General features: G+C 45.0%; 3 protein-coding genes across 3 annotated transcripts in view; 2 read left to right on the plus strand and 1 right to left on the minus strand.

Moving 5' to 3' along the window:
* Positions 1-74: 74 nt before the first annotated feature.
* On the minus strand, positions 75-5,063 carry sugp1 (SURP and G patch domain containing 1). The gene is made up of 14 exons (XM_056596656.1): positions 4,833-5,063; positions 4,341-4,512; positions 4,086-4,186; positions 3,712-3,957; positions 3,467-3,590; positions 3,158-3,258; positions 2,659-2,782; positions 2,206-2,573; positions 1,896-2,002; positions 1,573-1,750; positions 1,353-1,459; positions 898-1,043; positions 670-799; positions 75-527 (listed from the first exon to the last, which is right to left on the minus strand). Exons 1-14 carry the CDS (start codon positions 4,849-4,851, stop codon positions 501-503), a joined length of 1,950 nt encoding a protein of 649 aa, XP_056452631.1. The 5' UTR covers positions 4,852-5,063; the 3' UTR covers positions 75-500.
* rnf126 (ring finger protein 126) lies at positions 4,968-10,516 on the plus strand. The gene is made up of 9 exons (XM_056596683.1): positions 4,968-5,136; positions 5,907-5,965; positions 6,112-6,172; positions 6,272-6,516; positions 8,224-8,292; positions 8,460-8,529; positions 8,732-8,825; positions 9,133-9,248; positions 9,377-10,516. The coding sequence occupies exons 1-9, from the start codon at positions 5,062-5,064 to the stop codon at positions 9,524-9,526; spliced, it is 939 nt and encodes a 312-aa protein (XP_056452658.1). The 5' UTR covers positions 4,968-5,061; the 3' UTR covers positions 9,527-10,516.
* Positions 10,517-11,774: 1,258 nt separating this feature from the next.
* LOC130387898 (potassium/sodium hyperpolarization-activated cyclic nucleotide-gated channel 2-like) overlaps positions 11,775-12,959 on the plus strand; it is a gene marked incomplete at its 5' end in the record, with an annotated part of 10,288 nt that continues 9,103 nt past the window's right edge. The window contains 2 exons of the mRNA XM_056597192.1: positions 11,775-12,048; positions 12,091-12,959. The exon at positions 12,091-12,959 is cut by the window's right edge and continues 14 nt beyond it. Coding sequence (XP_056453167.1) covers positions 11,775-12,048; positions 12,091-12,959 — 1,143 coding nt within the window. The remainder of the gene's footprint in view (positions 12,049-12,090) is intronic.

Here is a 12,959-nt window from a genome sequence, read left to right on the forward strand (position 1 = left end):
TCTATAACCAAGATTGGTATTACATGCATGCATGCTAAATCTATTAACATTTTCACATTGTAGGCCATAGAATCATCAGCAACACATTTATTTTGAGTGAGTTTTATTACATTGTTCTATTGGAGCATTTAATGAAGAATAGAGGTGAAATGATCAACATGTGGTGATATTGAAGCAACAAAACACGAAAGGAGATTTAAAAATAAAAAGGAGGAGCATCACATGAAATGGCTTGTGTCAATTATTTTGAAAGTACAAATAGGTTCATCATTTTGCAACAACAAGAGACTGTTCTCAGTTTTACAGTTCTACCACAAAATGGGAGATAAACAAAATCATGTCCAGGGCAATGTTTTAGTACTGCAAACTTAAAATGGATAAAATCGTAACTGTATTAAAGAGAACTCGGACGGACACACACACACACACACACACACACACACACACACACACACACACACACACACACACACACACACACACACACACACACACACACCTCAGTAGTAGGGTCTACGAGGATTGTTCTGTGGAGAGAAGATAAATAAGTATAAAGTAAAACAAACACAAGCACTTTGTTATAATCAATCTCAATGCAACTATCCAATATGAAAAAGCTTAAGGTTTATTTTTATTGAGTCAATAAAATAAACAGAGAATTGTAGTTACCAGTGGATTGGGTCTGAAACGATAGGCAAGCATCATCCTCTTTCTAAAGGCATCATATTCATCATCATTTCCCCTGAGCTCGGCCGGCCGGTCCACTCCAAATCCTGCTCCATCCACAGCCGTTTGTCCCCTAGAAGCAATTTTTGTAAAGTTTGTATATTATCTGACTTATCATAAAATGTTTTATAGATGGAGTCACAGGCCACATTTGAAGAGCTTTGAACCCACCTATGAACGGGTTGCCTAATGCCCTGTCCATCAGAACCTAATCCATCCCCTTCCTGCCATCCCATCTTCATCAACATTCGGAAACCAAGATTCTCCACGGTCAGCTTGAACTCCTTGTACTCCGAGTAATCTGGATCTCGGCCCTCCTGCAATTAATGGAGAATGATGATGTGTACTACAATTTATTCATAATAACATTTTATTTGGGCAGGGGTGGTATACTGGGCCATAAACCATAAGAAACGTTCACATATCACATATTTCTGTGATGTTTGTAGTTGGCGTGGGATGTGTTCTCAGACTTTTCTGTATCAGATAAGCTAGAAATTTGGTAGATTAACCCAACATGGCTGCCACCCCTTGAATGAACATTTTTGATTTACCTTAACGCCCACACTAGCGCCAAAAATATGGTTAATAAAAATACAAAGTGTGAAAGTTAGAGAGAAACTTGCCTTGAGCGCCTTGAAAGTCTCCATGAATTTCTCCAACTCCTCGGGTGGCAGGAAGTCACCGATAAAGTGTTTCCCTTTCCCCATGTCTGTCAGAGACTCGGCCCATTCTGGGAAAAATGTAAAAATAATGATCAAACCCTTGTCAACCGCCTTGCGTTATATTGGTAACTTGGAGGGCTCTGAATGAACAAAGATAGTGTTGGTTGAAGGGCCGTCTTACCCCTCGTTTTCTCCATTTCCATCTGGCGGAGGCGATGTTCCCAGGTACCTTCCTGTTGGTCCACCTCCTCATCGCTGTCATACTCGTGCTGATGGTCTCTCAGAGCCTTTTCCCACATTATCTGCATCTCTGCCATTGCACGCTTGTGCTTCATTATCATTTCATACATTTCTTGCATCTGTGAACGAAGTACAAGAACACATCATACAGAGAGATGGTGGACATGGTGAGGACACGAAGGAGATCTGGGATTAAAAATCTCATTAAAAGTGCCCTGAATGTTCAGATCTTTTTATCGCCCTCGAAGTACGATTCTGTCATACCTCTTGCTGTTCTTTGAGCTGCTTCCTCTGGTCCTCAGATAGTTCTGTCACTCCTACCAGCCCTAAAGGCTTCCCCTTCTTATATCCGAGCCCCTTTAGGTCTTGCACTGGAACATAAACAAACACATTGAAATCATATTTTAGGTTCAAAATGATATTTGAACATGAAAAGTAAATAATCAAATCGGTAAGGATTAAGGCTATATCCGGTAGTTAATTGTTGTTTTGCATTACAAGTTAATAACCAGAATATTTGGGAAGAGTTTTTGGAGTGTAGTTATATATGTATATTAAATAGATATTCCTGTACCAGAGAGTGAGGGCGTGTTAGCATCTGGAACGTCGACCTCCTGTTTGATGGCGCTGAGAGGAATTGGTAACTCCACTTTGTCATCTTCAGACCCCCAACGACTCTTCCGCTTTCGTTTGACAGGTGGGGGCGAGGCCTCCGTTTTGGGGGTTAGCAGCGGGGACCCCATTTGGTTGGGGACATAGGGGTAGGGCACTGGTGGTGGCGGCGGGGGGACCGCTGACAGAGGAGGGGCCGCCGGTCGCTGGACTACCGACTCCGGCACCTCTGCTGTCGCCGGAGAACTCCGGTCCACCTTGGACTGACGAAACTGCTCCACTCTCTCCTTGTAGAAGTGATGGGCTGGGCTTTGGTGGTCATATAAGAAACTGCAAGTGGACGCGCAACAGATTATAAATATAACACACGCAAGAAATCACACAAAAACGTTTTGAAATGTGGAAACAGACTCACCTGAATGCAGGGTTGTCTCGGTTGTGCTCCGCAGCAATGGCTTCCACCTCGGGGCCACCCTCTGCCACATACTTTGCCAGCTTCACAGCCACCTGCTGGGTCTCCTCGTCCACTGGGGGGGAGACTTTAAGCAGCCTATCAGTACTGGGGCTCAACTCACACTCTACAACTGTACTGTGCTCAACTGGCCCTCACACACCACCAGTCTACAGCCAGTAGGGGATAAGAAGAGGAGGGAGGAGCAGGGGAACACGGGTGGTGAATGGGGAACTGCACAGAGCAAACGCTTTACTGCTGTGGTGTAACATATGGAATGCCCAGGGATGATCTTCTAATGCATTACATGGATACCATTACATCTAATAATGATGATGTGTGATGGTGCATGATTTCAGCTGAGAATCTTCTGAAACCTTTCAAAATGCAAAGTGTGTAAATTGATGCTATATACCACAACGTGAGTGCACAGATGTACACAAAAGAGCAAAATTCCACTTACCAGTATGCGATTTCATAATGGGTTTTGGCAAGTTCTTTCTGTATTCTGCAACTCTCTTTCTGTAGTAAAGATAGTCTCTGCTGTTCGTATCATATAAAAACCTTGAAGACAAAAAATGACCACAAATTTGTTATGACCATTGGGTCTAAAATAATCACTGATTTGAATGATTGGCAGGGAAAAATATTCCAGTAAAACCATTGGTTGGTCAGTGTATATTTTGCACTCTGGCATGTAAAAGTCGAAAATACTAAAAGGGGATTTTGGACCCATGACGTTAAAATATGTGAGAAAAACGGTCAGACTTACGAAAAAACGGGATTGTCTCTGTAATCCTCCTTGGCTTTTCTCTCTAGCTCGGCACCTCCTTCTGCCACAAAAGAAGCCATCTTGTCGAGAATGAGCCTGGTGTCTGGGTCCTCTGGGGGAGAGACTTTAAGCAGGCTATGAGTATCATTACCATTTGCATGTGCATGTCAAAATGGAGTTCACAGGGTGAACTGTCCCTCTCCAAGATGGGTTGGTTGTCATGAGTAATCCCTGCCTTGAATTACCTTTCATCTCCAGGAAGTTTGAGTCTTCCACTTCTTCTTCATCCTCGTCGCCATCTGGTGAACAGAATACACTAGGCCTCTGGCTGAGAACAGGGTTCTTCTTGGACTGGGAGTAGTTTTTGAATTGGTTGAGCATGCTAGTGATGCCAAGGCCGGGGCGTTTGCCAATGAGAATGCTTTTCTTCTGCTGTGAATTTGGTGATTCAGCTGGATTAGAAGCACCTTTGGTTTCACCATTGTTGGAACCTTAAAAAAAACATAATTAACTGTGGGAATTGCACACTATCCATACACAAAATATGTTCTTGCTTCGGCTATTTCTACCAATATCAAGGTATTGTTGCATGTTGTAGGTCAAAGTGTATGGCACTAACCAGATGAGCTTGGTTTGTCCTTATGCAACTTCATAAACTGCTGTAAAAAGCTTCCATCATTTACAAACTTGTTTGAGTTGGGCCCTTGAAAGCTAGGAAAACTGAAAGAATCAGAAGGGATTAAACATGATCTCGATAATGCACTCATAATAAATAGGTTGTTATCATAAATGCAATTGTATTTTCGCTGTACTAAGAGAATAGTGAATCATAATGGATAAGTACAGGTAGGATAGTAAAACCAAAATTGCGTACCTTTGAGGCAATGGCTTGCTCGGAGTTTGCACATTCTTCTTTGCCTGTTCTGCCATTTTGGCTTCAATCTCCCTCTTCTTCTGAGCTATAAGCTCCTCTTGTCGTATGATGTTCAAACTCATTTTGTTTTTCTGTGTTTTTATAGGCCTGTTCTTCCAGCCTCCACCACGTCCTGCCAAGAAAATCATTATGAATACAATATAACTTACGTTTTAAGACTTCTACCCCTGCTCTGGTCCATCCACACAACTATAATACACATCAAGTCGTGTAGCCAAGATATTTGTCGGCACTGAGGAGACACGAAACGTTAAAAATCTGAAACTATATAATAAAAGTGAATAACCCCCGTGTTTATGATATGCACATACTACGTGTTCTAAAAACGAGCACATTAGGTCGCGGAGGAGTACGAGTTTAGCCAGTCAGCTAACATCGTAGCATTCAGCGTAAAATCCAAACTGATCCACACATTTCAGCCCCATCACCTACCGGCTTCGCTAGACTCCATGGTCTTAGCAGCAAGGACGTGAAACCACCAATTTAATCAATCTTCCTGAGGGCAACACCAATGTAGCTATCTGCTATCTGCCTTTCCATCCCAAGAGTACGACAGTGCAGCTAACTTCCGGTTCCGCTAAACCCGTCCTCCTCACGGAGTGTGTTGTTGTCCCTCACTGCTACCCGTCTCACCCCCACATACACACGCAGAGTGTCAGAAATGGCAGAAGCTCCAACACGGCCCTGCCGGTTTTTTTGCCACCGGTGTACATTAGAGATCAGTCCGCGTCTACCGGTAAGGTCCTCAGGGACAATAGGTCTGTTGAACAAACGTTAAATAAGAATAGCTGTGACCCTTGATGTGTGATCTGTAAAGAGGTGTGTTGAGGCAGCTAGCCTTAGGAACACCGACGCGTCGCTGTTCTACCGCTAGCCCCGCTGGTTAGCCAATATCGACAATAATGGTGTTCCCCATTTGACCGCTTATTTAACGGTCGTTGTTTGAGTTGTATTAGTCCTGTTGAATGAGTGCATTTGATATGTGGAATGATACGATCTACGGCAGATTTACGCCAGTCACACTCTGATGCTCTGGTTGAATTCAGCAGGCTGTCCCATTACCATGGCAGCTTATTGGATAAATCGTACTGCTATTTTATATTTCATGTAGCAGAGTATCAGCTTTTCATAAAGCAGCGTTATAGCGTATTATGTATGGTTAACTTCGCGTGATTTAATGTGTAGGGTCCACAAGAGCCTTCCTGCTTCAACCATTTACGGGAACCTTCTTGAATTTGACAGTGCCAGATCCTTTTATGCTTGCCCTGTATGCCAATGTAGGGTCAAGGGGGTCAAATTTTGTCCTTCACGTCGTCATTCACCATTGAACCACATACTGTACCACATACTGTGATTTTCTAACATAACTCAACCAGATTCTTTCAGCACTTAAAATTGAGCATAGTATGTTCATGAAGTTTGGTTGAGAATAGATGCCAAGCCCAGTCAAACAAAGCCTAATGGTATCAATTATTTGTTTGTAATATTTCTGTATTTTCGTCGTAGGACTACACCTGTCCACGTTGTGATTCTGGTTTTATTGAGGAACTTCTAGAGGATAGAAGGTAACGGTTAAACTATCCTTGTGTCACATACATTTAACAGTGTATCAAATCCCACAAAGGAAATTAAGCAAGTTCTTATTTTTTGTAGATGTGTAATGGTTTGCAGAAGCTTTGATTTCCATTTGCTACACCTTGCCTCCATATAGCGTCGAAAATGGGTCCACATCCACCACTTCTACCAGCGATCCAAACAGACCAATGTTGGAGGTCGGTGTAACCCCAAACTGTAACCCACCAAACCCTTTCCAATGTTTGTTTCCCAACGTTGAGTTTAATATAATCCCTTCTGTCCCTCTATTCCATCAGAACATGGACCACCACCACCAGCACCTATTCACATTTCCCCCAGGCTATGGTCAGTTTGCCCTGGGAATATTTGATGATAACTTTGATCTTCGAGCAGGCCTGCCTACAGAGGACAACAGGGAAACCGAGCACTGGAGGGAAAGGGAGATGGCTTCACGACAACGGTATAGTGCCCGACAACCACGGGGTCGTCACGTGCCCCGACGGCAGGGGACGCGCCATGAAGGAGTGCCTACTCTAGAGGGGTGAGAGACGCCGATGTTGATGTTGCCTCTGGATTCCTTCCTTCTGGACGGCCGCAAGCATTCACCCCTCGGCTCCGGCTCACATTAAGAATAAAGGACATTGCAATAGACCCTTTTCACAGAGGCATCATCATAGGGCAAAGACAGGTGTCGCTGAATGCACAAATTATGGGGCTGCACTTTATTCAGCGCGGCCTGGGGAGTAGAATCAAACTAGTGAAAATATATAACACATTAACTAATGCCCTTGTGCCCTGGTATTAGCAAGTAGCAGGCTCATATTAAGCTTGACCTCCGAGGACACCTCTGTGAAAAGCGTTTACTCCTTTGTAACCGTAGTGCTGGTTATTTACTGACTTTTGATCATCCTTGACATTCACTTGGTGTGGTTTAAAAGTCAAGGGGGATTTGTTTATTTTCGGTTTCCCTCATTGGTTAGAAATGTAAAGACTTGTGCTTGTAAGCCAGATAAAAAAAAAAAAAAGCATTATGGTCATGAGGAAGAATGTGAGGGCAGTGGGTCCTGAGGCAGGCCCTGTCTTTCCACTGCCATGTGTGTGGGTTTCCAATGCCCCAATGTTTGATGATTCCAGGCAGGTGCTCAGGAAGCTCGTTGGGGTTCAGGTCCTCCGGGAGGGGTCGCAGTTCACAGGCCAAGGCTGCTTCCTGAGGGTGCAGCCAAGGCAACACTTTGTTCAATGAAATTGTATTTTTTTTGCGATTAACCATCAACCTTTGTTGGAAGGCATAGGGGTCAGGAAATAGGCTCACAGCAATGTTGAGATAGACACTGACTGTTTTGGAAATAAGATGAACAAAATAGACCAAAAGAAAAATCTTTGTGAAAAAATACAGACACGATACATTCACTCTTAATTGGTATACATGGTTCTTTCACTAATCGAAGCTCCTTACTTTCAGTTTGGTCCCTGATGCTTGTTACTCGATGGCAGAGAAGGCTATCTTTATTATCGTTATCAAAGAAAAAAACTATTTAAGATGTAGAAACCTATGGGATGGGTCAATGCATTTCCCCAGGAGCCTGCCATCCCATGTGACTTCCATGGCAGTGCTTTTGACAGATATTTGTATATTATGATTGACATTGTGTCTTGGGGCACATTGATCTCTGCTGTCCTCTCGGTGCTTCATCGTCTACCATCACGCAGTGTTTATGCCCCATACCACCATACCACGGCTGGCATTAGTCACACTTATTGTTACTGCAGTGACACAATCGTTGGATTCTTGGAGGCGGTGTGTGGGCAGCTGTGTGGTGGTATGTGCAGGGGAGGGTGGGGGGGGGGGCTGTACACGGGCGCTTATGTTGTAGCTTGGCCTTGACCTGTTTACGGCAAGATGGGAAACGTCCTCTCTGATTACAGTCATCCAGGAATTCATGTAGAGTTGTATGTTGATGTTATGCTTTTTTAAGCATAGGAACCAATTATTTCTTTGGGTAATTTTGTATGATAATAAAAAGTACCCCCCCTTCTATCTTCCCCCAAGTCAGCCTTCTACTTGTCATAGGGTTAAGCCTGTAAAAAAATGAATAACAATAATTATATATCTTGCATGATTTCCCTTCAGAGTGATTGTAGATTTAAACTGTAATAGAATGGAATATTCTATTACCAAGCCAAAGTAAATGTAGATGTAGTTGATGTGAAGCCGGCTTCCTAACGATTCATATATTCTTTCATGCAGAATTATTCAGCAGCTAGTAAACGGAATCATTGCACCCACGGCAATGACAAACATTGGAGTGGGACCATGGTATGTAAGAACCACTAAGCTTTCAGCTATGTATTTCATGTCACTTCTCATTCCAAAACGGTGCACGTGCCAGTGTTACGACCCCTTGATGTTGACTAAATGATGTACTGGTCGATCACCAGATGTTCCACATTTCGCTGACCTCTCAGTTTCTTGTTCTTTCGTAGGGGAATGCTGCATTCCAATCCAATGGACTACGCCTGGGGTGCTAACGGGCTTGATGCTATTATTACACAGGTACGTCGGGGGAAGGAAAGAGTGTCCTTTACACCTCAGTGAAGAACTGCACAGTGGTGTACAGGCCTTTTAGTGTCCCTCGGTGCAAATTGCTACGGAGAAGCTTTATCTTGCACAATATGGCCCTTTATCTTTAACCTCACAGCAAATGGGTGATTATGACGTTGATAGTTATTAGATTGACCTTTTTGTGTCCTTGTAGTTATTGAACCAGTTTGAAAACACTGGTCCCCCTCCCGCTGATAGAGAGAGGATCAAGAGTTTACCCACCGTCAGGGTCACGGCGGAGCATGTGGGTGAGTCCTCTTGATTCAGACACAATCATGCCAGCTCTTTCAAATGACTAGCATGTTTCTTGAGCAGGGAGGTTGAACTCAGCCTCAAACCCATGTTGTGACCCATTGAGATGGCACTCAGCACCTATAATGTCTACACATTCTTTGAATAACAGATGACATACAATTTGCATGATTGTGATATTTGCTAAAAATGACCTTTCATTCCAAAGAATTATCAACCAGACAAAGATTCCACCCTTAGCAATACCATCAACAGCATAGTGCATACTTATTTCTGTATGCATATTTCTTTCAATTTTTCCAGGTGCGGGTTTAGAATGTCCAGTATGCAAAGAAGACTACAGTGTCGGGGAGAACGTTAGGCAGCTTCCATGCAATCATTTATTCCATAATGACTGTATAATACCATGGCTAGAACAGGTACAGAAATACATTAAAAAATCCCACCACTAATGTGAACTATTTGGTATTCAGATACACTTTATATTTTAAACAGATGAACTCACCTTTCTGATATATTCCCTGCGCGTCCGTTTCTCTCCCTCTAGCACGACACGTGTCCTGTATGCAGAAAGAGTCTCAGTGGACAGAACACGGCCACAGACCCCCCAGGTTTATCAGGGATGAACTTCTCCCCTTCCTCCTCCTCCTCCTCCTCCAGCTCGCCCAACAACGAGAACGCCAGCAGCCACTCGTAGGACCTCGCACCACTCTACCTCCAAGTTGCGGCCCTCACCACCCACCCCAGACGGTGCTATGGACGCAGGAACCATCCACTCTTCTCGGCTGAGGTTCCTCAGACAGTTTGTTGTCGCTCCGTGATGGTTTGAGCTGAGGGGGGCGGGGCTGAAAGGACGGCCATAACCCCATTTGGACTTTTCTTTCATGACTGCATCCATCTTTTTTTACTTTCCCTCCTCTGAGAAGTTTACTGAGATTGGTCGTTGAAGCAGTGTCCGTGCCATGTGCACTTCCTGCTACTGTTGCTAAAGAGTTTGGGGAAGAGGTGGGGCTGGGACTCTGGGGAGGCAGATCCACCTACACCATCACCTACTGTGAATGAAGATGATGATGATGATGATGATGATGACGATGATTTTGGAGGTTTGCTGGAACATTGATGGGACATTCTATAATTAATAAAATGTTGCTATTCTGTTAATGCATTTTGAAGATGTGTAAATACATATTCCTTTTTTAGATCGTAAATGGTCCAGAATTGTATCCTACCAAATCTCATGTGAAACAATAATGGAGTGAGTTGACTGTATTTAATTTATTTGCACCTTTTTTCTAATTTTGAACAACATTTTAATGCATTTCAAAGACAGTGGCTATTAACTGAACAAAACTAGTTCTGCTAGGATTTTTTAAAAATGCTTTTTTCACATTATTTTATTCAGTAGGAATATTGTTTTAGAGTACCTTGACAGGGTAAATAACCCAAAGCCTCTTCACAAACAACAGGATCTCCAGTAAGCAGTCTTAAGGGAGCAAAGGGCCAGACAGGAACAGGCCATGTGTGTATCCCATACCGTGTATTTTATTTGATATAACATCCAATTGCAACTCAAAAACAATTTCAACTTGTTTTGTAAATGAACAATAAAAAAGTACAAACAATAATTATGAGATTGACTGATGGCAATGCATGCCTACATATTTAGTTATTGCATGGTTAAGAGGGTGAAAAGCACAAGCTACGATGGAGGATAGGGAAATGTTCCTTTCAGTAATCACATTAATCTATTATTCACATTATTTTCCTCTTGAACCTCAGTTGTACGTTGTGTCGCATGATTCTTCAATATTTTATTTTTAAATAACCAAATAGGCCCTAGAAATTGATGGGAAAATTAAATTGATTATGGTTCAAAATGCTCATTGTATGTGTGTGTGAGAGAGACACTGCTCATTTGGGGTGAATTTAAAACTCCAGTTTGATTCCTTGTTATGTGTGTACCTAAAAGAGCTCTCCTTTTTCAGGAAAATTACCACGCGCATCATAGCAGAATCCCAAATGACATAGTCGGCTACTGCTGCAGTTGTTGGAGATGAGGGAAGGGGGGGGGTATGGGAAATGGAGGGAGGAAGGGCTAGAGGGAAATTGACATGACACGCCAGGATTTCCTATCAAAGTCAAAGGATGAAACCTGCTGCATGAGGACTGCAGTTTGGTAACATTTTCCCACAGGATTATGGTACTCTTAGGAAATGAAACATGAACTGAAAATGTTATTTTAGTTGCATTATCAACATAAAATGTGCTAAGCCTCTATCACTGAGGATGCTGTCATCCCTTCTTAAAATTATAACATTCATGTGGCCCCCTTCATTTACATAAATTAGTCATGGGCTTTTTATTGACAGAACTACGTTTGTTCATGTCAACGATTGGATGAGGAACCTATAACCCCCCCTGAACCTGAACAACTAACTGCATTGGCCAGGGTTCGAGCTCATCCGACTTCCTAACTCACGTTCACCTTTTGGTTGGTGGCAGAGGGACTAATTTGACCACTAGAGGGCGCCAGACACTGGGTGACTTCCCAGAGAGGATGTCATTGAAGGCACCCTCTAAATGTATGACATCATATGTTCTTCCATCAATACAGTCTATCGACCCAGATCAGAGATAATTAGAGGCCTCGTTTCGTATTATTTACGATAGATCATCCTCCGACGCTTTTAGGATACGTTACTAACCAAAGATCTTCGTAAACTCAGTGACCCTGTTGAAAGTGAAGACGCAATAGTTTAAAAAGAAGTCACGTCTGCTTTTCACTCTCACCTCTCTCTCCCCCCCTCCTCTCTTTGTCACTCTCTCGCCTCTCACTTCATCTCTCTTATTCCTTCCCTCGCACACCTCCAGGTCCTTTCTCAACGTCTCGAATCGCGGTAAAGACAATCGGCTGAATTTGGCATGTTTCACCGGTTCCGGCTTCGACCATGAAGAAGAAGGCGGCGGAGGGCGGTGGATATAACCACATCAACGCGGCCACCGCCACCACCTCCAGATGCACGAGGAGACGAAGCAGCAGCAAGAATTGCCTCGAGTTGGTGGCGGCTGGTGCCGGTAGCCAAGGCGCGCTGACGGTCAGGCAGTCTGGGGTGGCGAACAGCGCCGTCATGGACGAGACGGAGGACGGGGAAGAAGAGTCCAAGTTTCAGCATCCGCGGCTGCGCCGTGCCGGGGGGAGTGGCGGCGGCGGCGGCGCAGGCGGCGGAGGCGGCGGCGGCGGCGCAGGCGGTGGAGGAGGAGGCGGCGGCAGCATCAGAATGAAGAACTTTACGCCAGGAGGGGGAGCCGCGTGCGCGTCTACGGTCTCCAGGAGAGCCTCGAACATCAGCGAGCCCGGCCTTGCGCACGCAGAAGACGTCCCCGTCGCCCCTCGGCCCAGCGTAGCGGCTTTATTCAGAGCTGCGGAGACCCAGACAACCTGTCCCGAGGATGCTGGGCGCGGCAAGAGCAAAAGAGCATCCTGGACGGAGGCGTCGCGCTCAAAGGTCGCGCTAGAGGTTTTCCACGCGACAGTGGGTGATGGTTGTAGTAACGTCGCTGCCATTTCCAGCATGAAATGCAACAAAAACGGAGAATGCAGAAGGGACTCTGGCACCGGGAGCCTGCGCTCGATCATCTCCAAGCAGGAGAGGCAGACAGGAGGGTTGGGGAGAGCCGAGGACGGCGGCGGGAAACGGGGCGCCTGTAACTCGACCAGCGCCAGCATGGACGGCTCCATCACCCCGGGCGGCTCGCTCACTGGGGGGCAGGGGGGAGAGAGCTCCAACCCGGGCGTCACACCCGTCTCGAGCGGTATCACGGAGAAGAAGGACTCCAAAGTGTCCTTCTCCAACGCGCCCAGCCGGAAGACCTCGTCCTCGCTCCATGGCCCGACAACGAGCCAGCAGCCCCGGAACTCGGTCACTTTCCAGAAGCCGGAGGACGGACCCCAAATCGTGGCGGCCGCCGACGATGGGGAGCCCGGGGGCAGCACCTTCATGCAGCGGCAGTTCAGTAGCATGCTACAGCCCGGAGTTAACAAATTCTCCTTACGCATGTATGGCAGTCAGAAAGCAGTGGAGAGGGAGCAGGAGAGGGTGAAATCAGCCGGGAACTGGATTATTCACCCG

The sequence above is a fragment of the Gadus chalcogrammus genome, chromosome 8 (genome assembly GCF_026213295.1).
Source record: "Gadus chalcogrammus isolate NIFS_2021 chromosome 8, NIFS_Gcha_1.0, whole genome shotgun sequence".
Classification (NCBI taxonomy): domain Eukaryota; kingdom Metazoa; phylum Chordata; class Actinopteri; order Gadiformes; family Gadidae; genus Gadus; species Gadus chalcogrammus.

Bases quoted from the DNA above. Each gene is read 5' to 3' on its own strand.
- sugp1 (XM_056596656.1), bottom strand. The intron at 2,574-2,658 runs GTGAGTCTGTTT...GTCCACTTGCAG, and splicing joins CGAGACAACCCTGCATTCAG to TTTCTTATATGACCACCAAA. The intron at 1,751-1,895 runs GTATGACAGAAT...CTTCGTTCACAG, and splicing joins AGCTCAAAGAACAGCAAGAG to ATGCAAGAAATGTATGAAAT.
- rnf126 (XM_056596683.1), top strand. From the start codon at position 5,062: ATGGCAGAAGCTCCAACACGGCCCTGCCGGTTTTTTTGCCACCGGTGT. The intron at 6,173-6,271 runs GTCGGTGTAACC...CTATTCCATCAG, and splicing joins CAAACAGACCAATGTTGGAG to AACATGGACCACCACCACCA. The intron at 8,293-8,459 runs GTATGTAAGAAC...GTTCTTTCGTAG, and splicing joins AACATTGGAGTGGGACCATG to GGGAATGCTGCATTCCAATC.